The 26,319-nt window shown below is 48.6% G+C and overlaps 1 protein-coding gene across 2 annotated transcripts; it reads left to right on the forward strand.

Annotated features, from left to right (window-relative positions):
• Positions 1–4,750: 4,750 nt before the first annotated feature.
• Positions 4,751–25,808, forward strand: EFHD2 (EF-hand domain family member D2). 2 transcript variants are annotated; one of them, XM_050931570.1, is made up of 4 exons: positions 4,751–5,085; positions 20,919–21,066; positions 22,936–23,070; positions 23,732–25,808. In XM_050931570.1, the coding sequence occupies exons 1-4, from the start codon at positions 4,793–4,795 to the stop codon at positions 23,864–23,866; spliced, it is 711 nt and encodes a 236-aa protein (XP_050787527.1). In that variant the 5' UTR covers positions 4,751–4,792; the 3' UTR covers positions 23,867–25,808. The 2 variants fall into 2 exon arrangements, with proteins under 2 accessions (XP_050787527.1, XP_050787528.1); XM_050931571.1 differs by lacking the exon at positions 4,751–5,085 and adding an exon at positions 13,695–13,800.
• The last annotated feature ends 511 nt before the right edge of the window (positions 25,809–26,319 follow it).

Raw genomic sequence — 26,319 nt, forward strand, 5'->3', positions numbered from 1 at the left:
TCATTCAGTCAGGCCTCGTGTTGAAACCAGGAGGTTTTGACAAGAGACTGGCATTCAAAAATATCTGTTTCAAGTCAGCCAACTACCATCCTAAGGCTTGATATTCTCAAAATAGCTGGTGACAAGCATAAATCACCTTTATCAAAACTATTTCTATTGCCAGAAAACTTAAAATCTGAACCAAAGAGGAATAATTTAAAGGAAACAAAAGAAGAATCTTTATCTTATTGAACACGCAAAGCAATCATTAAGGGTTACGTATTCAGCTGCTCTGTAGCCCTGCCTGGTTTTGCAGGCACTGAGCTCTAGCTACCTGATTGCAGCTGCTCAAATAGTCTGCTTTGCATCAGCAATTAAATTGTGGGTGCCTCTTGAAGATGTCAGACCAATTCTCCAATTTCTCAAGGTCATTTTGAATTCTAATCCTGTCCTCCAAAGTGCTAGTCTCCCCTTCCACCTCGGTGTCATCTGCAAATTTTATAACATACTTAGATAAGGGAGTGGACAGTATCAGAGGGGTAGCCGTGTTAGTCTGGATCTGTAAAAAGCAACAAATAGTCCTGTGGCACCTTATAGACTAACAGACATATTGGAGCATGAGCTTTCATGGGTGAATAGCCACTTCATCAGAAGCACTATTCACCCATGAAAGCTCATGCTCCAATACATGTTAGTCTATAAGGTGCCGCAGGACTCTTTGTCCATTATCTAAGTCATTCATGAAAATGTTGACTAGTGCCAGACTCCTGCAGGACCATATTTGATGCTTTCCTCCCAATTTGACAGCGAACCATTGATAACAGCTCTTTGAGTACGGACTTTCAACCAGTGTTGTACCCACCTTATAGTAAGTTCCTGTAGATCACATTTCCCTAGTTTGCTTACGAGACTATAATGTGGACTGTATCAAAAGCCTTACTAAAATTAAGAAATATCACATCTACAGCTTCACCCCTTGTCCACTAGACCAGGAACGTTATCAAAGAAGGAAATTAGGCTGGTTTGGCATGATTTGTTCTTGACAAATCCGTGCTGGCTATTCGATATAACCCTATTCTTGAGATGCACACAAACGGATTGTTTAATAATTTGTTCCAGTATTTTTCCAGGTGTTAAAGCCAGGCTGACTAGTCTACAATTTGCCACATTCCCTTTATTCCCCTTTTTAAAGATGGGACCTTTGTTTGCCCTTCTCCAGTCCTCTGGGACCTCACCCATCTTCCGTGAGGTCTCAGAAATAATCGCTAATGGTTCCGAGATTGCTTCAGATAATTCCTAAGTACCCTACAATGAATTTCATCAGACTCTGCTGAATTGAATATATCTGACTTATCTAAATATTCTTCAACTCATTCTTTCTCTTTTTTGACTTGCATTCTTTCCCCCTTTTGTTAATATTGTATTAAGCATCTGGTCATAAATAACCTTTTTAGTGGAGACTGAAGCAAAATAAGCATTAAACAACTCAGCCTTCCTAATGTCATCCATTATTAGCTCTCCTTCCCTGCTAAGTAGAGGACCTACACTTTGTCTTTCTCTTGTTACTAAAGTATGTAAATAACCTCTTATTGCCTTCTCTCTCGCTTGCTAGGTATAATTCATGTTGTGCCTTAGTCTTTCTAATTTTGTCCCTAGATGCTTGCACTCTTCTTTTAGCAATTTGTCCAAGTGTGCACTTTTTGTAGGGTTCTTTTTTGATTTGCTGGTCATTACAAAGTTCCTGATGGAGCTATATTGGCCTCTTACTGTTTTTCCTATCTTTCCTTCACATGGGGATAGTTTTCTGTTTTGTGTTTAATATTAATTTAATATAAGGATATAAATACAGTGTTTCTACCAGCAATTTTCTAACTTGTCAGTTAATGCTGGCATTCACTTAGCTCACAAATAGTGGTGCTTCTGTGCATATAAATATATGCACATATTTATTTCTTGACAATAATTAAAAAAGACTCTTGGGGAAGGCAGCGGAGGCTTGGCTGCTTTTTCATATGTGAGCCAGCTCTTCCTGGGTAACCGTGCTATGCTGGTGCCAAGTTTGGCCCATCACAATCACTTTCACGGCAACAGACCAGTGTCACAAACACAGGATTATAACTTGGCTGCAGGGGATTCCAGCAGAAGGAGAAGCTTGACAGGAGAGAAGAAAGTTCAGCTCATCACCCTAGGGGAGGGAGAGCCCCAATTAGCGGTTGTATTTTTTAAAATAAAATATCTGTCCTCGTCTAATTCATTTCAGTGACAGTGAAATGGACATCCCCAATAGAAGTTTCCTTTAATGGTGTTGATTAATGAACATTTAATATGCAAAGTAAATTGATTTGTGATCTGAATACTAAAATGCAGCAATAATAATGCTTAGCTCTTACAAAAGCTACTGTCTTGTACAATTCCTTCTAAGGTCTACCTACCAAGCATGCTTGTCTTTTTGTAGCATTCTGTGATGTTACCTTGTCTGTAATTATTGTAAGATGTTCAGCTATCATAGCAATGCTCAGTATTAAAAAAACCCAACCTATTAATCTCTTTCAAATGCTGGCAGATTCTAGTTTGACATCTCTACACACACCAGCTAATCCATTGTCCCTCCCTGCCTACAGCAGCCTCATAATCTCCCAGGGCGGATATATCATTATTACACACAATATGGTCATAAAACACTGCAAGGGCATAATTAGCTTGCAAATGTGTGGTGTCTTCCATTCAAGGATCTCAAAACACAAATTAAGGGGGAGAGAGAGAGACTCTCTCTCTCTCTCTCCCACTCTCCCTGTTTAACAAGCAAAGGCCAGGCACAGATACTTTAAGGGCCAGGGCTCAGATTCACAAAGGTAATCAATGGAAGTTAGGAACCTAAATAACCTTTAAAAATCTGGCCTTAAGTGACTTGCCCAAGATCCCACAGGAAGTTTGTAGCAGAGATAAAAATATAACTGGGAGTCCAGGCTTTTGGTACTAGCTAATCACGTGACCCATGGTTCCCAAACAGCAGCCATCCATCAGACCCACACCAGTACCAATGGGAGGGAAGGGGTGTGTTGGCCAGTATCTCTTTAAGCGGTGGGCCACTTTATGAGACAGTTTAAGAACTCCTGGACTAGCGCGTGGGAGTGTAGAGGACTAGCACACCAGTGACTGCTTCCCCCAGGAAATGATTCAGCTGGGGGTGCAGGGCATAGGAGGGGATGAGAGAATTGCGTTGGTTGCTAACGTTTGCTCCAAAAGGAAACTCCCTCTCTTTAAAAGGTGGCGCTTGGACTAGGGGAACATCAGGAAGAGAGACAGTCTATTAGCCTCCCCTGTTTGTGTGTGTCCTGCTGCAGCCCCTGTGCTGGTCACGAGCCTGAGCCTGTCTGTCCTGGATTGGGCAGCAGCCTGATGCGTCTGTCTGTCCTGTGCCACAGCCTGTATCCTGTCCAGCCTGACCCTCCTGTTCGTCCTGCACTGTGCACCAACCTCACCTGTCTGTTCTGTGCTCCAGCCATGTCCTGTCCAGCCTGACCCTCCTGTCCGTCCTGCACTGTGCACCAACCTCGCTTGTTTGTTCTGTGCTCCAGCCATGTCCTGTCCAGCCTGACCCTCCTGTCCGTCCTGCACTGTGCACCAACCTCGCTTGTCTGTTCTGTGCTCCAGCCATGTCCTGTCCAGCCTGACCCTCCTGTCCATCTGACCTGTGCTTGACCCTCTGTCCCATCTGTAAGTCTGTCCTGCACTGTGCACCAACCTGACGCATATCTCTGTCCCTTGTCCTGTCCAGCCAGACCTGCCTGTTGCTGTGTCCTGGGCCCCAGCCCCTGTTCTGTCCAGCCTGCCCCTCCTGTCTGTCCTGCACCGTGCACCAACCTCACCTGTCTGTCTTGTGCCCCAGCCCCTGTCCAGCCTGCCCCTCCTGTCTGTCCTGCACCGTGCACCGACCTGCCCCCTCTGTCTGTCCTGTGCCCCAGCCCCTGTCCAGCCTTCCTCTCCTGTCTGTCCTGCACTGTGCACCAGCCTGCCCCCTCTGTCTGTCCTGTGTCCCAACCCCTGTCCAGCCTTCCTCTCCTGTCTGTCCTGCTCTGTGCACCACCCTGCCCCCTCTGTCTGTCCTGTGCCCCAACCCCTGTCCAGCCTGCCCCTCCTGTCTGTCCTGCACTGTGCACCAGCCTGCCCCCTCTGTCTGTCCTGTGCCCCAGCCCCTGTCCAGCCTTCCTCTCCTGTCTGTTCTGCTCTGTGCACCAGCCTGCCCCCTCTGTCTGTCCTGTGCCCCAACCCCTGTCCAGACTGCCCCTCCTGTCTGTCCTGCTCTGTGCACCAGCCTGCCCCCTCTGTCTGTCCTGTGCCCCAGCCCCTGTCCAGCCTTCCTCTCCTGTCTGTTCTGCTCTGTGCACCAGCCTGCCCCCTCTGTCTGTCCTGTGCCCCAACCCCTGTCCAGCCTGCCCCTCCTGTCTGTCCTGCTCTGTGCACCGACCTGCCCTGTCTGTCTGTCCATTGCCGGAGCCCCAGCCCTGTCCAGCCTGCCCCTCCTGTCTGTCCTGCCCCGTGCACCGACCTGCCCCGTCTGTCTGTCCATTGCCGGAGCCCCAGCCCTGTCCAGCCTGCCCCTCCTGTCTGTCCTGCACCGTTCACCGACCTGCCCCGCCTGTCTGTCCTGTGCCGCCCCCGGTGTGTGGTGTGGGTCGGTGCCGCCGCAGCCGGCCCCGCTGTCAGTCAGCGGCGCTGGGTGGGCGGGGCCGGCTAATCAGCTGGGCCGGTCGCCGCCGCCGCTGCAGAGTCTCTGCCGCGCCAGGCGCCGCGCATCCGGCTGGCCGGGACCATGGCCACGGACGAGCTGGCCAGCAAGCTGAGCCGCCGGCTGCAGATCGAGGAGGAGGGCGGCGGGCTCGAGGGGCAGAACGGGGAGGCGGCGGAGCCCGAGCCCGACTGCCCGGAGCCCCTGGGCGGCGGCGCGGATGGCGAGCTGAGCGCCAAGCTGCAGCGGCGCACGGAGCTCAATCAGGGCGGCGGGGAGCTCTCGCCGGGCGGCGGCCGCAAGGTCTTTAACCCCTACACCGAGTTCCGCGAGTTCTCCCGCCGGCAGATCCGCGACATGGAGCGTCTCTTCCGGCAGTGAGTGCCCGGGCCGGGGGGCGCGGGGCAGGCTGGGGGCCAGGGGGCAGTGAGTGCCCGGGGCTGGGGCGCGGGGCGGGCAGAGGGTGGCCGGTGGGCAGGGGGTTCCCGGGGCAGAGGGTGGGCAGGGACTGGCGGGGGCCGGGGGCACAGGGCGGGCAGGGAGCACCTGGGGCGGGGGCATATGGGACGTCCGGGGGGCAGGGAGTGGCCGGGGCCGGGGGGGCGGGAAGTGGGTTCCTGGGACAGGGGGCGGCTGGGGGGCTAGGGGGTGACCTGTGGGCATGGGGCGGGCAGGGAGCGCCTGGGGCGGGGAACACATGGGGGGCCTGGGGGCCATGTGCGGTGGTGCAGTGAGTTCCAGGGAAGAGAAGGACTGAGGAATTGAGCAGCTCGCCCCCCCCCCCCCCGCAGCCGGTGCTGGGGACTGGGAAAGTGACCCCTCTAAAGCCCGAGGGAGCGGGCACCTTCCATGCCCGGGGGGAAGGGGATCCCCCCAACCACACACGATAGGGCATGGATGGAGCCACTTGCAAACACCGAATACCGGGTGGAGATGATGGAGATCTTCCTCCCCCACCCTCCTTCCTCTGGGGAGAGACACCTGTTTTCCTGGTGGATCAAACTCTGGTTGGGGGAATCCAGCCCCCTTCCTTTCCCTCCTGGGGAGCAAATCCAGCCACTTTCCCATCCTCATTGCCTGCCCCGGAGGGAGAACAAACTCTGTCTTGGGGGAGAATTTCCCTGGGACATTAATCTGCCCCTTGGGGCATCACTGACCTATGCACAGGTGGGGTGGGGGATTGTTCTGCTGGCTTCTGGCAGGCTTTGAGATCACAGCCATGTGACGCTGGGGGGAGAAGGAATGGTTGCATTAGGAGCATGAGGACTTCCCCCATTCCTCCCCTAAAAGATGCCGGACCTAGCTGCATTAGAGAGGCTGTAAAGCAGGGTGTGCAACATGCCTGTGGATAGAAGAGGGTAAAGAGATCTGCACAAACTCCCCTCTCCTCTTAAGTGAGTCTGGCAAAGGTGTGAAGCCTTCAGACATCTACAGAAGAAGTTGACCCTGCACGAGAAGGGCTAGTGGTGTGAGGGTGATTAGCATTTCTGCTGCATGCTGAGATAATACCCAGTGCTGCTTTTGTAATAGTTAAAGCTTAGGAAATCTTGTTCGTTTTTTTTTGTGGTGTGCATGTGTGTGTAAGTTCCACTTCCAGATTTGGAGATGACTTGCTCTCTTTGGGATTTAACAAGAAAATCCTTTTCTCTCTTCCCAACAAACCCAGCCATGCCTGTGGCGTTATGCTTTGCAGACATTGCTCATTTTAGTGGCATTAGAATATAGGCGGCAACTTATAGAAAAATCTGACGTGGCAATAAATTTCACACATCAGAGCAACACTTCCTGCTCTGTTAATTTCTGCTGTATTCCTCTTTTCGGTTGGTCTCCGTTCAGTCCCTCCTGAGGCTCGCACTCTGACAATTACTGCACTAGCGTGCTTCAAATAAGTTGTCACTAGTCACTAACGGTGACTATCAGAGAATAAACCTTAGAGTTGTAGAAATTTCTCATGGAAACTGAAGAGTAACTTTTGTTCTTCTGGAAACATAAGAATTCTGCAGGCAATGGGTTAAGTTACAAGCTGCAACATGAAAAAGTAAAATAGGCTGGATCTCCTCTGTAAAAATCGGTTTATATGTAACTTGCTGTTCAAACAGTACCTTCTCAGGTTTCAGGGTGGTAGCTGTGTTAGTCTGTATCAGCAAAAAGAACTAGGAGTCCTTGTGGCACCTTAGAGACTAACAAATTTATCTGAGCATGAGCTTTCATGGGCTAAAACCCACTTCATCGGATGCATCTGCATCCGCTTATGCTCAATTAAATATGTTAGTCTCTAAGGTGCCACAAGGACTCCTCATTCTTATTACCGTCTCAGTGTAACGAGTTAAAATTCCAGGAATACAGATCACATTAATGGGCCATACAGTCTGGCATCCTGCCTCTGGCATTGGCCAGCACCAAATGCTTCGAAGCAACGTGGAAAAATCCCATAATGTGCCTGGTCAATTGTGTAATGCTTCAAGGGCCTAATTTTGCACCACTGCTGGGAGTTTTGCTATTGGCTTCAATAGGTGTAGGAACAGGGATGAAATAGGTGGAAAGGATACTGCTCTGTGTATGTTACTGCCATCAATATAAGGGCCTGTCATTACTCTTTAAATCCTGACCTTTCCTGCTCAACTATTTTAAATTAGCATCCAGCTGAGACATGACATATGTTGTTAGCCATTTATTTAAACAGGGTTTAGCTAAATCAGTCTAGGAACAAATATTTAGAGAGTTTGTGTGTATTAACTAGAGAGGCGGCACTAAAAAAACATAAGGCTGTTCAGGCCATTGGTCCATAAGCTCTTAATTGGGCTCCACACAGGAATAAGTAGGTGAATTTTAACGGCCTGTGACATACAGAAGGTCAGACAAGATGATCTAATGGTCCCTTCTGGCTTTAAACTCTGACACTGATTTAAAATAAATACAGTGATGGAACTAAGGGAGATGCTATTGGGGGAAAAAACCCGTTTCCTCATCTGTTGCAAAATCTGAAATGTTACTGGAAACATTTTGTTTGAATAAGTAACTTTTCACTACGATGGGCTTTTTTTTTTGTTTTGTTTTTCTCCTTGGACATTAAAAATGGACTAGTTCTGCTTTTGTTTACAGTTAAGTTCCTACTCAAATTCACTTCCAGCTACTTTGCACTGTCCTAGTTCTGCTGCATTGTTTTGGAATGTTTGTTTGGGATTAATCTGTTTCCGCTGAAATTTACATTTTTCCTGGCTACTGTGATCTTAATTTTGGACCAGTTCTGACCTCTGTGTGTTCTTTTAAAATTGGAGTACAACCCACTGTGCAGGGATAGGCATTTTATGTTGCAGCCTAAAATGAGGAAATGCTGCATTATTGGCAAAAGCTGTGTCTGGCCATATTCTGGCCCAGCTGTAACGCTTACTTCTGATTACAGAACTACAGAGTGAGCAGTTTCTACACACTCGACTCATTTGTTCTTACGTTACTTAGTTGAACACACTTCTGAGCATTTTGCTGCAGCATGAGGAATGAGAATCTGTGTGGGAGCTGTAAGGCAAGATTGCAGAGTAAAGCAAAGCAAATTGCATTCTTGTGTATCAAGCCAGTGCAGCTGGTGTAACTTGGAGAACTAGCAAAATCTAGAGAATTCCAAATCCCCAAACCACTGGCAAATCCAGGTAGCCAGAATACAAGTTCAGGTTACTTTCTGGATTTTCCTGTATTGTCTATATATTGATGAAAACTAGAGCAGTGGCAATGCCTGTCAAATTCTTGTGTTAATTTCTCTGCATCTGACTTGTTTGCCAAAGATTTTATCATTGACATGGATGAATGTGCTGCTTCTTTTTTGCCACAGATGCCTTTTTCAGTGACAAGACTGCCTCCGTTCCGATTCTGTTAACAGACATTTGGTAGATCAATGATGAGGGTCTGCAGGAAGTTTTTCTCCATTGAGGCCTGAGGTGTATACTCGCCCCATGGATCCTAGTGGAATCAAAGAGTGGTAGAGTTCAAGACCAAAAGGGACAATCAGCTCATCTAGTCTGACCTCTGGTCTATTACAGGCCACTGACACCACCCAGCACCCTCACACTAAACCCAATAACCAAAACTAAACCAAAGCACCAGAGCCCAGGGGAGACTGAATTGTTATATGCCACAGTTAGAGAACAGGAGGAAGCGAGGTGCACCAGTGCCCGAGGCCATCGCAGTGCTAGGGAAGTGATTAATCATAGCACGAGGCATTCCGTTTCTAAATGTGTATTTGTACTAAGGTTTCCAGAGCTCACTTTTCATAATCATTGGGACAGTTCATGTGAGTACAGGTTACCGGTCTGGGTCCTGAGATCTCCTAGCATTACCCATGCATTTTGTAATTAGCTGCTTTGTGATCTCCCTTGTTCTTCATTTTTAAAACCTACTGAATGGACTATTTCTCATTCTCTCTCCCTCCTCCTGCTTCCCTTTCAGGGTATTAACCCGAGATGTGATTCAGAGCTTGTCAAAGTCCATGGAAAGTGTCTCGTTGACTTCCTTGGATCAGGCCCTCAGGCAGTCGCTTAGATGTTGCATTGAATTCAGGAAACTGCTACTTGCTCAGAACCGCATGAGATTTTAATCGCTTGTAGTGTAGCTGTGCTGGTCTGTGGCAGAGCCTGCAAGGCCCAGGAGTGAGCGTGTGTGTGCGTAACAGAACCTAGGGGACCCTGACTTCGCCCCCCCACCTCCTTCCTAAGTCAGTTTAAGGCAGGGAAAGTAACAATTAAAACACTTTGTAAAATGAAAAGGTTGCAGAAGTAATGCTCTGCCCATGAATATCCCTCTGTTAAGTTCTTCTTCTCCCGTAACTGTTTAAAGAACAAAAGGGTTAACCTTAAATTATTTCTCCTCCCTCATCACCAGAACCACATATGTAAAGGTTAAAGTCAGTCCACCTCCAAAGCTGTGTTAGTTTGTTCCTGCTTTAGAGGTTTTACTTCTCTTCCTTCGGTGCTGGTATTTTTTTCTAGTTCTGCTTTTCTCCTCCGTTATGTGCTTACAGGCTGTTCCTCTTCTACCCCCATTGGCTTGCTTCTGAGTTGTGGGGTGTATTTTTGGTTCTGCATTTATTAGCTGCTGCTCAAAAGGCCACGTTACTGTCAACATACTTACGTTTAGTTCAGTAAGTTTCAAATACCTTTAAACTTAATGTGAAATGAGCTCGCTGCTTTCTGCAGTCTCTTGGGTGTGTGTGTGTGTTTCTCTCTGCTACAGCAATTAAGTATTTTTATAAGGAGACAATAGAACAAGAGGCTTAGAAAGACACAGGAAATACAGTCATCTGCTTCTATAGTATAGGTCAGTCACATACTTAGTCATCTCTCTTCCCTGAAGCAGCTGTGGTAGAGATCTAATCAGTACTTGTTTGCCTACAGTATAATATATAATGTCAGACAAAATGCTGTTAGTTGTTGCTGAGTTCTGCTCCATGCTCTCTTCCTGAAAGGAGTTGGCAGATTGGGGGATACTTCTTTCTCAGAGAGAGAAACTCTCTATCCCCTCCTATCTGGCACCTCTGATTACAGCCCCGTTACTTCCAAGGTTCTAGAATCTTGCAACCTGCCAGATTCCATCTACCTCGGCTTTACGTCCCGACTTCTAAAAAATCCTGGTTGGTTGGTGCCAGCAAAGATAACCCAGTGTGGATGGGGTTAAACCAGGGCAAGGACATGCTCTCTCTAACTAGGAGCCTGGTTTTAACACAGTTCATCCTTGTCCTCTTTGCCTGGCCAAATCCCTATTAGATCTGTTGGCGCCAAACTGGTTAACATGGCTGTTTTAAATTATGAAGGGTTCCTGGGACAGTCCTGTTTAATGAGACAAAGAACTGGGGAAGACTTAAGTAACAGCAAGCAGGAAGAGCTCGCTAGCAAAGAATTTGAAGGAGCCGTTGATTGACCTTTCTGACACAGAAATGTGCTAATGATGCTGCTTTTGAGGTTGCTAATAATGGGGTCATTTACCACTTAGCTAGAGATTAGGAGCACAATTAAAGCCTGTCTCCAGGAGAGGTAATCCCCCTTTCCAAGTTAGGAAACAGTGGCAATTTGCAACACTGCAATAATTCATCCACAGGGTGTATTTAATGTTATCCAGACAGAGGCTCTGTTGAAGTGCTGCATTGAATTGACCCCGCTGACTTGGGGAAGAGGAAGAACTGAGTTACATACAGGATGGCAGGATTTTCAGCTAGAGATCGGCTACCAGCCCTGGCTTGCAAAGAGTGAGTCATGCTAGCAAGAGGGGAGATTTGCTCTATAGCCCAGGCTAACACACTGAAGTTAAAATTGGTCCCTAGAATAACTTAAGGAAGGGAAAATAGGGACATGTACCTAATTCAGGGTGGGATCTTCAAGGCAGGTGCTGCACTGGAGTTGCATTTGTTGCTGTTTGGTGAGAATCCAGTCTAGAGAGAAGCTGTTTTTTCTCCCAGGCTGGCATTGTCATTGACTACATGTTCAGCCAAATGTATCCAGGCTTCCATGAGAACTTCCTTTCTTCTACTATAGTAGGAAGGTCCACAGAGCATGTGGCGTGAGAGGGCCGAGAACTAGGGTGATCAGACAGCAAGTGTGAAAAATCGGGACAGGGGTGAGGGGTAATAGGAGCCTATATAAGAAAAACACCCCAAAATCGGGACCGTCCCTATAAAAGCAGGGCTTCTGGTCACCCTGCCTGAGAGAACCATTGCTGCTACCAAAGCAAATTGCAGCCTTGAGTCACAGGCTGGCTCAGTTATAGGCTCTGCTCTGAAAAGCCTCTGCTCCCCTAGCGTGACAGCTTCAAAGCTATTAGGCACCCCAGCGACTGCTTGTTGCAGAGCCTAAACACAACTTCTCCCCGCTCCCTCAGAGGGAAGAGAGTCTTGCTTGCTTAACGAACAAGGTGGGACCAATCTTTGGTCTTTCCTGGTGGAAGAAAGGAAATGATCAGGTGGGCACGGGCATGTTTTCCGGATTACCTGTGCTTTGCAGACCTTGGCAAAGTGCCGGATTCCTGCAGCTGGACAGCGCTGAGAAGTCCCTCTGCCACTGAGCTCTGAAGGCAGTGGGGGCGCTGACTGGTCCACATCTTAAGAGCCCAATTTCCCTGCTGGGTGCTTAGCACTAGGATCTGAGTCAGCAGCTGAGGTGGCCCCAAGGCACTGCCCTCCAGCTGATCCTCCCCGGACCTACTGTGGCAGGGAGGGGAGGGTGAGGCTGACCCCTCCCTGCAAGGCTGGCTTGGCCTGGCCCTTTTAGGCATTCTTGGAGGAGCGAAGCCAAGGGATACACGTCTGTCTGGGAATCTCTTCGCTGTGTCCAGCCTCTCCAATGCACGAGTCACTGCGGCAGCTCGAGGATCCCAGCCACGTGGATCACTAATTCTCTAGGGGCTGCGTCAGGGAATTCTAAACAGGAGAATTAAATGGTTCTGTTCAGCGCCCTGCAGAGAAGAAGCCGGACCCTCTGCTGCCACCTCTGAAGCCAGCACAACTAGTGGGTTCCTTGGGGGTGTGGGATAGCTCAGTGGCTTGAGCATTGGCCTGCTAAACCCGGGATTGTGAGTTCAATCCTTGGGGGGGCCACTTAGGGATCTGGGGCAAAAATCTATCTAGGGATTGGTCCTGCTTTGAGCAGGGGGTTGGACTAGATGACCTCCTGAGGTCCCTTCCAACCCTGATATTCTGTGATTCTATGACCTGTCCCCAGGTCTGTGGTTCATGGGTCTGATTTCACTCCAGGACAGCCAGAGAGGCTAGAGACTTGCCACTGGGATCTTCAGGCCTTCCCGTGCGGCGGAGAGTGTGTTCCACACACAAGGAGAAGTTGTGAGTTATGCTAAGTTGTCCACAATGAATAGAACAGAGACACGGCTGTCGGGGCAGCCTCATGCGCTCCTCTCTTCTGCTCAGTGCGGGGAGCATTGTCCTCTGGGGCTGGATGAATGTTCTGCAGGCAAGATACTTAATGGGAGGCAGTGTGGAATGTTGGTGCGCTGCCAGTAACTCCCGATAAAGGTGTAAAATGACTAAGCCTTTGTTTGTGCTGCAAGGTAGCTCTCCGCTTTGGCTAGCAGCGTGGGCGTCTGGAATCGCAAACTGCCCCCCGCTGGCAGCCAGAACTCAAAAGCAGGTCTCTGTTCACACAGGACCAGACAAGGCACAGCTGAGACTTTCCATTCCCAAACTCCTAAGCACAATTATGAGAATTGCCTGGGGCATTTTCAGATCTCGCTTTCAGGACCGGAAATTACCCTGATCCAAGGCCTTTGCTCTGTTAATCCCTGGGCCAGTGCCAGAAAGGCTCTGCTCGTCTGAGGGACCATGCAGAGATTTAAGGGACGCTTCCTGATGCACTGTGGCTAACAGAGAGCGTTGTGATCCCCGGGAAGCAGTGAGCTCCATCTTTTCAGTGTTGTGCAAAGCTTGTTTCCAACCCTGGCAAAGTGGAAGATTAAACTCTTTCCCCACCTCCAGCACCTGATATGTTTTCCGGCTCAGGAGCGGATTTACCATGAAATAAACCGTGCAGTGGCCTGGGGCCCCCAACCAGAGGGGCCTCCCAAAATGCAGGACAAATATCTGACAACCTGCCCCCGAGTCCAGCTGGCGGCGCAGCAGGGCTCAGGCAGGCAGGCTGCCTGCATGCCATGGTCAGTGGCCCCATGCCGCTCCCGGAAGTGACTGGCTGCTGGCACATCTCTGTGCACCCCTGGTGGGGGGGAGGAGTCAGCTGCAAAGGCTGCCCCCGCCCCAGGCAATGCACGGAGACCTGCTGCCCTCCTCCCCCCCAGGGGCATGCTGAGACGTGCCAGCAGCAGCGAAGCAGGGCTAAGACAGCTTCCTGCCCGCACTGCCTCCCTCTACCCGTGCTGCTTTGCTCCGGACGCAGCTGGCATGTCCCTACGGCCCCTTGGAGGGGCAGGTGTTTCTGCTTGCTGCCCCCGCCCTGAGCACCGACTGTGCAGCTCCCATTGGCCAGGAACTGCAGCCAGTGGGAGCTGTGGGGGGTGGCGTGCGGAGACCCCCGAGTTCCCCCCGCCTAGGAGTTGCTGACAAGAGGCTGTGTATGTCAGTTGCTTTGGGAACTGTGCTGCCTGAGGTAAGCGCTGCCCCTCTGCTCCCCTCCCACACCCCTGCCCCAGCCCAGAGCCCGCACCCCACACCTAAACTTCCTCTTAGAGCCCGCACTCCTTCCTGCACCCCGCTCCCTGCCCCAGCCTGCACCCCACACCCAAACCTCCTCCCAGAGCCTGCCTCCTACACCGCAACCCTCTTCCCCAATCAACGTACCTCACTTTATTTTCATTTACTTCCCATTACTTATAATACAGGAGGAGGACCAAGGAAAAAAAAAAGAAAAATGGGGGGCGAGGGGGGAGATAAGAGACAATGTTGTTTTTCTTGGCTGGGTCCCAAGGCCCCACAAACTGTAAATCCACCACTCTTCTGGCTTCATTTTTGTAGACCAGATGTTGACCTGCTGGTTCTACAAACCTAACACCTTGTACCATCTTGAAGCAAGTGGGGCTGCTAGGGGCTGCCATTCAGCTGGAGTTCAGTACTTCTGAAATTGGGGCTACCGGCTCCAGATCACCAACTCTAATGGTGAGCCAGGAATTCCTGAGTTCTGAACTCAGCTTTCCTACCATGGGCTTCTCCCCATCTATAAACCTGTAAGAATATCTGCCTGTCCCAGAAGGGCGTTGGGAGGATGTCTGCAAAGGGCTTTGAAGATGAAAAATGCCAAGAAACTAAGAGAACCGCTGATGGGGAACTATCAAGTAGTGCTGGGAGACCTGTGCTAGGTGCAGCGATCATCCAGATCAAACCTATAAATTGTCCTTCTGGACAATCTAGCTAAAGCAGATGTAGAAATTCCTGCCCGATGTTGCTGGGACCTACTCTCAGACACCAGGTGTTTAGTGAAATTATGCCTGGGATGTGTTAATGACTTATGAGGAGAGGCTGAGGGAACTGGGCTTGTTTAGTCTGCAGAAGAGAGGAGTGAGAGGGGATTTGATAGCAGCCTTCAACTACCTGAAAAGGGGTTCCGTAGAGGATGGAGCTCATTTGTTCTCAGTGGTGGCAGATGACAAAACAAGGAGCAGTGGTCTCAAATTGCAGTGGGGGAGGTCTAGGTTGAATATTAGGAAATACTATTTCACTAGGAGGGTGGTAAAGCACTGGAATGGGTTACCTGGGGAAGTGGTGGAATCTCCATCCTTAGAGGTTTTTAAGGTCAGGCTTGACAAAGCCCTGGCTGGGATGATTTAGTTGGTGTTGGTCCTGCTTTGAGCAGGGGGTTGGACTTAGATACCTCCTGAGGTCTCTTCCAATTAGGGTGACCAGATGTCCCGATTTTACAGGGACAGTCCTGATTTTTGGATCTTTTTCTTATATAGGCTCCTATTACCCCCCAACCCTTGTCCTGATTTTTCACATTTGCTATCTGGGCACCCTACTTCCAACCTTAATCTTCTATGATTCTTTAGGGAAGTCAGGTAACTTCAGCACATGTATTCTAGGGACAAAAAACATCAAGGTCTTCAAACAAATTCACTAGATGTACCTTGTGAAAGCAATTTTTGAATATGGCTATAACTTGAATCTGCTTTCCTAGACAGCCTGCCAGATTAATCTAGCATTTTCAGGGAGCAGGCTCTCGTGTTCTAAAGGGTCGTTTCCATCTGTGACTTCTGCAGTTGTTGGCTGCCCGACAGTGATTCACAGATAAGAGTCGGTATGAAGACTTCACCCTAATCAGAAGAACCTTCTAGTTTATGGCCAAACTATTCTGATTTGTTAAAGTACAGCCACCTTGTTTTAAACCAGTCTTAATGGAACAGGTACATGGTGTAGTAGCGTAATAGTCACTCTCAGTGCCAGTGTCTGTCAAGTAAGCTGATTCACCAGTTCTCATTGCTCAATAGAAATGAAGTCATTGTTAAAACACCGATCCTTTGTCCATCTCTCCTGTTTTGAAAACCGATGCAGAATTACTCTATGCCTTAAGAAAAAAGAACAGGAGTACTTGTGGCACCTTAGAGACTAACAAATTGATTTGAGCAAAAGCTTTCGTGGGCTACAGCCCACTTCATCGGATGCATGTATTGGAAAATACAATAGAAAGATATATATTTATATATATTCCATATATATATATTCCACTGCATGCATCCGATGACGTGGGCTGTAGCCCACGAAAGCTTATGCTCAAATCAATTTGTTAGTCTCTAAGGTGCCACAAGTACTCCTGTTCTTTTTGCAGATACAGACTAACACGGCTCCTACTCTGAAATCTATGCCTTAACATACACGTCTCTTGTGTCAACATAGACATATATATTAGCAGGAATCCTTCATCTTAGCACAACATTCCAGTGTCTGGACATCATGGCAGAAAGACAAATGATAAATAAGAATGCTTAGGTTATTTATTCCACCGCATTATATTGGCGGAGACGACAGTCTCTGGGTTCAGTCCTGTTGCTTAGTGCGTTTATTTAATAGTTACATATCACCAGTTGTCTGCCTCGATTGTAGTCTTTGTGCTCCATCCAGGTTTGTCTTCGGTCCCAAACATTAAAGGTTTGGGAGATTCAAATGTCTTATTTAGATTTTAAACTTCTCTTCAGAGTTTATGATGATTCAACAACTGAAGTGTTTTCCTCCTTCCTTAACAGATGTGCGTAGCTACGTTAGTATGGATGCTGTCTTGATGCACCCACCAGTCCTATATTTAATCTGCCTCGAGTACTATGTTTTCTAATTTAGTATTATTGAATGGGCTTAGAGTGATCACTTTATTAGGAATGTCATATATGCCAAGTAATGCAAGCACAGAACCTCGTATAGCACATTTTACCCTGTAGGACTTAACGCAGAGTTGTAGGATGTCTTCAGATAATGATGAAGCAAGTTAAATCCACTCAACTCCAAGCACGTGTACTGCTGTGATACCATTTCAAAAGTCGGTTGGCTTAGGGTATGGCTACATTTGGAATTTCAAAGCGCTGCCGCTGCAGTGCTTTGAAGTGTGAGTGTAGTCAGAGCGGCAGCGCTGGGAGAGAGGTCTCCCAGCACTGCATGTAAACCACATCCTTTACGGGCTCCCAGCGCTGCCGCCCTGATTACACTGACGCTTTACAGCGCTGTATCTTGCAGTGCTCAGTGGGGTGTTTTTTCACACCCCTGAGTGCGAAAGTTGCAGCGCTGCAAAGTGTGAGTGTAGCCATGGCCTTAGGTTGAAGGAGGATTATCAAGGCATAGGCCTCAAACCAATTTCCATGCTTGGTAGTGGTGGCAAGGTTTACCTGGAAAAGCTCCTCTTGTACTGCAACAAATTCTTTAGTTTAAGTGGTGCACGCTTCACTGGGGAGAAAAGCATCTGGAGTATTCCTTTCAGAAAAAACACAAAGTATCATTTGGAAAGCATCCACTCCCCCCTGCAGGGAGCCTTTTAGTGGGGCTGTTAATGCAAGTGCATTCTAAGCCTTGAGAGCGGTGAGCAAATGGAGCACTCGGATGTGTCCTGGAGGGCTCAAATACCATTGCAAACCAATCTCATTTAAGTCAAAAGTAAAACTAGATGCTATTAAAAGACACTCTCGGGTGCCTTTAGTGGTGTCACACATGCCTCCGGTGGCTTTGAAACACACCCAAAGCCATAGTAAGCCACCAAAGCATGGCCTGTCTCTTCTTAATGCTTGCTATAAACGTTCAGCACAAACGTGTTCTGTGATGGGATTTATGGGGCATGTTCACGGTGAACCTTGCCTATGATTATAGTGGGATATTGGCGTCCTTATGGGGAACCCTGGACATCCTTATGGGGAACCCCTGGGCCAGGACCCAGTGGATCATAAGCAACACTTCGGCCAATAATTGCAGCTACAGCTCTCTTGCAGCATGAATGGGGGGGCTGCATCTGAGGATGATAAATCTTCATGTCTCTTTATGCACTCCTTAGTTACAGAGAGTGCCTAGCCAGAGATGAAACTCAGGGCTTGGCTATACTAGAGAGTTGCAGCGCTGGTGAGGGGGTTACAGCGCTGCAACTTAGGATGTGGCCACACTTGCAAAGCACGGCCAGCGCTGCAACTCCCTGGTTGCAGCGCTGGCTGTACACCCGGTCGAGCCTCGGGTGTAGGGATTCCAGCGCTGGTGATCCAGCGCTGGTCAGCAAGTGTGGACGCCCACCAGCGCTTTTATTGACCTCTGGGGTATAAGGAGGTATCCCAGAATTCCTGTCCACAACAAACCGGAAGAAAGGGAGAGCTCGGAGTTCAGCCAAACTGCTTATTTAAAAAACAAACACAGCTCCTGTTTGCTGAGCGAGCGGAGGCAGGCAGGGGAATTACTTTGGAATGTTCACAGCTGTTAGCTTGAAGAGAGAAACAGCACGCTCACACGGCAGGGGGGGAGGGGGAAGTCCGTGTTGAGCAGTTGCTGATCTGGTCTGACGGGTATTTAGAAGTACATAATTTGCATTTAGTGAATGAGAGAGGAGTGGGGGAAGGGAGTTAGAACTTTTAAAATGATTGAAGGTAGGCACAGTCCTTAGAACTTGCAAGGCAGGGAGCTGAGAACAGTGTCAACTCCAAAAATCCATTCTGTCTGTCTCCTCCACGCTCCCTGTCACATTCCACCCCATCTCCCTCTTTTGAAAAGCACGTTGCAGCCACTTGAATGCTGGGATAGCTGCCCACAATGCACCACTCCCAACAGCGCTGCAAGTGCTGCAAATGTGGCTACACTGCAGCGCTGGTAGCTGTCAGTGTGGCCACACTGCAGCGCTGGCCCTACACAGCTGTACGAACACAGCTGTAACTACCAGCGCTGCAAAACTGTAAGTGTAGCCAATACCCTAAGAGAGGAGACAGAGGGTGTTTTGAGGTCCATTGGTACATGCTCCGTGATGAGTTTCAATACTAGGTGCTTCCAGCCACATCCTGGCTATCTACGTTCTGGCTACTATTTTTAAAAACATGCTGATTCATTGACCTGGGAGACTTTAGAGGAACCAGATCTTCATCTAAAACCTCACAATATCATAAGCCTCTAGGGAGGTATATGGTTTCCACTATTCATTTCTTTAACAGGAAGGTTTTATACAGCTCACCAGGCAGATCATCTGCATGCTGAGGGGGTGGAGAGGCTTTCCTAGAATGTGCAGACTCTTAATCGCTTTTCCTCCCGTCCCGGTAGCTAATTCCATACCTGAATGCGCCATCTCCCCCTCTTCAGAGTGGGAAACAAAATTCCTACTCAACTTGGAGTGCAGCAGCCAAGCTCCGTAAAGATGTGTCTATAACAGGCTGAAGCCACCAGCTGGAGATCTGTAAGACTACCTCTTACAGCTGGGCTCTGCATGTCTGACATTCACAGCTCAGCTGCCAGGCCTGGAGGCTTGTGCCAAGTTTCTCTCCCTCTCTTTCCTCCAAGCCGTTTAAGAGCTATTGCTTGATAGAGTGTTCTGAGACTGCCAAAGTGCTGCCATTCCATCTATTTAGCTAAATCTGTTCAGTTTAACAACAAGAAGGTTAAAAAGGTGACTTGATCACAGGCTATAAATTTCTGCATGGAGAACAAATGTTTAATAACGGGCTCTTAAATCAAGCAGAGAAAGGGTTCACGGATAATCCCGTGGCTGGACGTTGAAGCTAGACAAATTCAGACCGGAAATGAGGCATACGTTTTTGCCAGGGAGGATAATTAACCAATGCTCATGGTGGATTCTCCATCACTGATCATTTTAAAATTACGATCGGGTGTTCTTCTAAAAGCTCTGCTCTAGGAATGATTGTGGGGCCGGTCCCTGGCCTGTTATATGGGAGGTCAGACTGGATGAGCACAGTGGTCCCTTCTGGCCTTGGGATCTCTGCTGAAGGAAGTGACCGCACATTACCCGAATTTCTGCTCACTTTCTGGGGCTGCCCCTTGTCTTGTCTTGGAGTGACTGCTGTAGTAAGTTCTGGTTTTGTTTATGCCCCCGGTACAATTTTTGGAACAATAAGTAGAAGAAATATTTTAATGATGCAAAAAAACCCGCCACAACCAACCCTGCAATTTCCTCCTCTGTTCGCTTTGTCCTTGTCTGTTTGCAGGCCATTGCACTCTGTACCATCAGTAGCGCGGTGTCAAAATGCTTCCTGCTCTTGCTTCCTGCCTTGCCCCGTTCAGGTTGGCATGGCCCCATGCTCTTTCCACACCCACGCAGAGTCTGGTCTTTGTCCTTAGCCTGGCGTTGTTTGTGGACGTTGTGATAAGCTGCAGCTATTCCCTGGATCGGAGGCTGGAAAGCAAACAGACTCACCCACTAAGTAGAATTGAAAGGCTGAGCTGTACCTTAACTCTTGTTTGCACTCTATGACAACAGGCTGCATAGTGCATGGGGAGGGGCCATTAAGAGACAAAGGCAGATCCATGATTTTAAGCACCTATTTTATTCTGGACTGTGAACTTCCTGTTGTGCTTTTGTGCAGTGAGGAAATTGTACCATTGGGCAGTAGATCAGCTTCCTAAGCTGGATCTGAATGCCAGTGACTGTAGCTGCTTTTACAGTGTGTGTGTTGTGTTGCTGGAGCGAGCATTGAAAGTTAGAGCTTCAGGGTCCCAAGCAGGAAAGGGATTGCATTTACTGGGTGTGTAGTTCAATCCCAGGCCAGGGGCTCTAGGCAAAGCTCTTCGATTCACTCTCTGCAAGCTGGAATGAAGCTCTGCGGAGTTACGTTTCCAGGGGCTGTCGTGAAGCATCGAGGGGCTGTACTAACCCTGTGCATCACTTCTGCTGGTCTCCTGTACAGAGGTGGATTTCATTCTTAGTATGTTATATATGCCCCTCCTGATGGTTTGCTGCATGGTCCTGTGGGGAAAGGAAGGTAAATTTCACCATCATGTGTGATCGTGTCTCCCTCTAGTGGCTGCTGCCCACAGAGGAGGACAGCTGAGACTTTAGCTAAGCTAACATTTAGCTTTACTGGGAGAGGCCTGATCATTTGATACTGAAGTCCCTGAGTTCCACTGACTCCATGGTATTTGATGAATCCACAGTGTAGAGAGACGGTACAGGTGGGCTTGCAAACGCAGCACTGAGGGGGGGCGATAGGACAAGGCCTTCTAGAAGAGTGCTAATAAGACAGAGGCAAATTCACAGGATCTGAAATAGCTACTTCTGAAGGGAAGCTGGTCTCTGTAGTTATTGTTTCTGTCTCTTAGGTATGACGCGGGGAAAGATGGCTTCATTGACCTGATGGAATTGAAGCTAATGATGGAAAAACTAGGAGCATCACAAACGCACCTTGGGCTGAAGAATATGATCAAAGAAGTAGATGAAGATTTTGACGGCAAACTTAGCTTCCGGGAGGTAAGGCCTTCTCTAGTAAGCAGTATCCGGGCGAGGGCTCCAGGGTAGTACGCCCATTCTGGTTTGTGTGCCCGATCCATGGAAGCACCCGATCCTCTCGGGGGATACTGAGATTTTTAGATGTTTCTCTTCTTTGCCAGGGCAGGACAACTGCTCCTTCACTGGCTCCACAGTGATCTCTGTACCCTCGGTTACAGTGTATAGCTAATCACGCTGCATGTGCCTCTGAGCCTTCCATCACTGAATATCTGTGCTGTGCACATTCAGTTTTCAGGTCCCCCAGCCTGTTTCTCCTGCCACAGCCCTAAGGGAATGGCCTCCCAGTCGAAGGCAGGAGAATTCAACACGTGCCCCATATAAATGTCTATAGAAGCTGTGTCCTGGGGAGAAGCTTGTCCTGAAATGCCAGAGAAGCTGTATTCAGGCAGTGTTACAGCTGGCAACGTCAACCTAGAGGCCACAACGCTGCGCTGTGATAGATATAATTTTAACCGTTTAACTGGTTAATTTTTTAACCGATATTTACATCCCTTATTCTGCTATTGCCTTGATGCTTCTGTGTCTTTTTTTCCCCCCTCCACTTATGCCTTTGCCTGTGCTGCCTATCTCACCTACAAAATCCTCCTTCCCTCTTTGCATCACACATCCTCGTTGTCCTCATTTCAGGCTCCCTCTCAACGCTCCGGCTGGCGCCAATCTCTGCTCTGGAGCTTGTCTAGGATAATGTAAGAAACCATTAGGCCTTGTCTTCCCAGAATGTCTTCCCCCTGGACTCCCCACCCAGGGGAGGATTGCTATGTCTGTTAGATTGTAAGCTCCTGGCAGGCGTTAATATATTCTTCTGCCTGTGAAGCGCTGTGCACTCCTGCTGGGCTATCTGAATAAGGGATAAGTCTAACGGGGCAGTTGTGTTTCGGTTCCTGCATTCCTGCAGCTCTCTAGGTCTCTCCAGCAATGGAGTCTCAGCCCCAGGGTAGGACACTCATGCGGACATGCAGCCCCTTGCATTTAAAAGTCTTCCTTCCTTGCAGGAGATTTCCAGGGATTTACGCTGACTGCACAGAGACCCTGGCGCTCCCTCGGATAGCATCACCCTAAACATGCTTCCTGTGGGAGACAGGCTGCTTGCCTCTATAAACAGCATCCATGCCAAAGCACTCCACTCTTGGGGCATCTTAATGAAGCCTCTGCAGATCAGATGAGAGCCCCTTCCAAAAAGAGAAGTGAGACTAGAGTGCATTGCTTTGCCTGGCTGCTAAGGGGATTACATCTTCCTGTTTTACGCACTGTCCGGGCAGTTGCCAGTGCCTTCATTCTCTGTGAGGGACATGGCTGCACGGCTGGCATTCATGCTGGCTTGCTCTATGCAGTTATCTCGGCACTTGCCTTTAAAATACTAATGAGCAGATGTGCAGCAGACGTGATACGGCTCAGTATCGTTCGCAAGATGAATATTCATGGTGCTTGGTCTTACAGGAGCTAAATAAGATACTAATGTGGCAATCTCCTAACTCACACTCTTGTGCTTGATACAACTGACCCTGAACATTTTGTATCAAGCCAGGTCCAGTGGGCAAGACACTGGACCAAGACTGAGGAGACTTGGCCTCTCCCAGCTCTGCCACTGCTGGCTTGTGACACTTTGGGAAAGTCACTTCAGCTTTTCCTTCTCTTCGGTGGCGGAGATTGTGTACATTCTTCAGGGCAGAGACTGTCCTATGTGTCTGCACAGCGCCTAGTGCAGTGGGGCCCTGGTTGTGGTCAGTAATAAACAACATGGGGCAGCAAGTCTTACTTCGCAGGATTATTCTCTTAGGTCCTTCGGCCTAGTTCCACTTACTACAATGTTGTGCCTCTTTCCTCTGACAGTTTCTCCTGATTTTCCGCAAAGCTGCGGCGGGCGAGTTGCAGGAAGACAGCGGGCTTCACGCCTTAGCGCGGCTCTCGGAGATCGACGTCTCCACGGAGGGCGTGAAAGGAGCCAAAAGCTTCTTTGAGGCCAAAGTAAGGGGGGAAACAAAATACAATTTGAAGTCATTTTAGTGCAGCTAGGAGGAGGATGGAGGAATACATGATGTCGGGGAGGGGAGGAAGAACATGAGGGCATGTTCCTTTATCACAAGGTACAGGGTGGGCAGGGAACGTGTGTGCCGGGACTGGTAGATGGTTCTGACCATAGTGCCCAGTGTTCAGATGTCCTATATAACTAGGGTGCGTCACACGACGGTTTACAGAAGGCCACTCTGGAGCCAGACCCCCCCCCCCACACACACTCATTGCCGTGCATTGCCTATGTGAGTCAATGGCAGCTGCGTGCCCCCAAGGGTAGAGCTCGGCTTGCAGCCTGCAAAGCTGCAGCCTGTGGCATCCGCTCTTCCTTGCGAGGCTGCTGAATCGCAGCCGGGACAGCAAAGGTGCCGCGGCCCAGCATGTCCTGCTGGTTCACACGACAGGGCTGGATTGTGCTCTGTAGATGAGCAGTGCCCAAAGGGCTGGCTGGAAACCTCACTGTTAGGGCCCGATTCCCGACCCACTGAAGTCAGTGGAAAGGTTCCCTTAGACTCCGCCGGGCTCTGGCTCACGCTGTTTGTGAGAAATCCTGCTGCCCAGGGCCTTGCGAGGTGGGATCTTCTGACTCCCTTGCCAAATGCACTTGAACTTCCAGGTCCAAGCTATTAATGAGGCCAGCCGCTTCGAAGAGGAGATCAAAGCTGAGCAGGAGGAGAAGAAAAAGCAGGCGGAGGAGATGAAGCAGAGGAAAGCCGCCTTTAAGGAACTGCAGTCCGCCTTCAAGCAATGATCGGGGGGCGGACGGCAGCCCTGGACAGGACTTCCACGGTACAGAGTGCCAAGGAGGTGCCGAGCGAACCGCTGTCTGGGAAAGATCCAGGATGCTTTGTGTAGGTGATGGTTGAAGGGACCAATTTCTAAAGAACATTTTTTTTTGTCTGTGAATCCAGAGTTGTTGGGCCACCTTCAGGGACGGGCTGCTGGCAGTTTTGTTTATCATCCTGCTTCCTTGCACTGTAAATATGGCAAGTGAAGACTTGGATTCCCATTGGTCTGTTAGCTGTTCTGTGATGATGTGCGTCTGCAGGTGTAACGATGCTTTTTTAAAAAAAAAAAACAAAACTTTCCATGTGCTCTGAACTTGTGTGTGTTCTCTAGCTGTGAACCATTTTGTAAACCAAACCGTAGGATAAGCACTGTGGCTATGCCCCCGGCACTGAACGTACCGGACTCTGGATTGGCAGTTCCTGCTTGTGCAGAAGTGCCTCAGGCGGCCGTGAGTGCGCGTAGTCTTCTGGAAACATTCTACACTTAATGCTTTAAATCAGTCCCTTTAAAGGCCTGTAGCTGAAACCGTTTCAAGAATCGTCTGTGGGAAAGTCCGCAGCATGGTCAGTCAACTGAACGTGGGGTGAGGAGCTGGGGATGCTGAGTTCTAATCCTGCCTCTGGCACTGTTTCACTGTGTGGCCTTGGATGAATTGCTTGATACTTTTTGTGCCCATACAATGAGGACAAGGCCACTTCCCTTCACCAGGGGGTGGGATGAGAAGGAGGATTTTGAGCAGGGCTGGCCTGCCTCTCTGTGAGATGCTAAGCACCAGAGACTGGTCCTAAATGGTTATACACACTAAGGGCTCAATTTTACAATCTGGACAGTTCCCTGAGCTGCCTTTGATGGCAGTGGGAGTTCAGGACTCTTAGCACCTCCAGGAGTTGCTTGGCATATTGCTGACTTGAGATCCAATGCTGCAAGGGTCCGCTTCTCTGCATTCCCTCTTGATAAACACTTAGTACCGAGGTGTTGCGGGGAAAAACCACAGCCTAGTTCTGGAAGATGCAGCTACTGCTGGAATAATCCTGTGTATGTCACCTCACTTGGTTTGTAGACACTGTTCCCTGTGCAGAAAGAGCCATGGTGGGAGAATGAACGTAGGGGATGTGTCAGCATCAGGCCTAAATATTTTGGTCACCTGCAAAAAATGAGGGCAAAGCCACGGGCCTGCTGGGGGAACTTGCTGAATACAGCTACGGCCCTTTAACTACCAATAAACATTCAGGCTGGAAAAGCAGCTCTCTGAAAAGTGCTTTTATATGTCTTTTGCATGCACTGTGATTTTTAAAATAAAGGGACAAACTCTAATCACCGGTGTTCGGTCCTTTCAGGTTTTCTAACAAAACCATACACGTAACTAATGTCTCTAACTGCATTTATGACGAGGTCAACTGGAATACACAGAAACCTCCATTGCACTAAGTGGTGTTTGTAATGAAAACCAATAGAATTGTTTTATGCCTGCCTGTAAGCATGGAAAGCCCTAACTAACCCTTAACGTAGTCATTCAGATGAGGAAGTGAAGTGTGAAAACGGAAGACTTGACATTTAAGTGTTGATGTTTACTGCAAAAAATGTTTAAAAAAATCCACGCCACTGGTATGCAAAATTCAGATTGTCATATTCATCATGAAAACTTAATTGCGTGATTGCTTTTTGACTAACCCGGTATTTTGGTAAAAGATTTTAAGAAGAAACCCATTGGTGGATGTAGAGGCTTTATTATTTTTCATATGGTTATCTGCTCAAAGATATTAGTTTCTTCCATTCTTATACTGCTTTTCTTTAGCAAATGTTTATAGAGATGAATTTAAAAGTTGCTTTTTTTTCAAAAACTACTTCCATTCAGTGATACGATTATTTTTTTTAACTAAAATAAAAACTATATTTCTTACGCATGTGTGTGGCTGATGCCTGGTGAATTTCAAATGCAAAGGGATTTATTATTATTATTATTATTTATTATTTTATTTATGTATTTATTCTCTGCCTGTGGCCCATAGGTCTGTCTAGTCTCCTGTGGGCTGTAATATTGTGGTCTTATTCCAGTGGTTGGGTTTAGTGGGCACGTGATGAGTGGTGGTGGTGGCGGCCTGCGATAGACAGGTCAGATGCTCTGGTGGTCCCTTCTGGCCTTAAACTCTTACTCTGTGCATCAGTTGCTTGTTTCAATCCTAGCAGCTGCGCTGCTGTTCAAATGCAAAGCTGCCCATTCACCTTGTTTTGGGCATGAGTTAAGCATCAAGTCGCTCAGCGATGTCAGGACTTTGGCCGCTGTGCGCATGCGCAGCAACAGAAACGTAGGAGTCTAGGGGACTTCACCGGTGGAAAGGTAGGCGTCTCCAGAGCAGTGGTTTTGTGAATGTCAGTGATGTCTACGTGTTGGATTTAGGTGCTTCACTGCCACTT

This window comes from Gopherus flavomarginatus, chromosome 21 (assembly GCF_025201925.1).
Source record: "Gopherus flavomarginatus isolate rGopFla2 chromosome 21, rGopFla2.mat.asm, whole genome shotgun sequence".
NCBI classification, from domain to species: domain Eukaryota; kingdom Metazoa; phylum Chordata; order Testudines; family Testudinidae; genus Gopherus; species Gopherus flavomarginatus.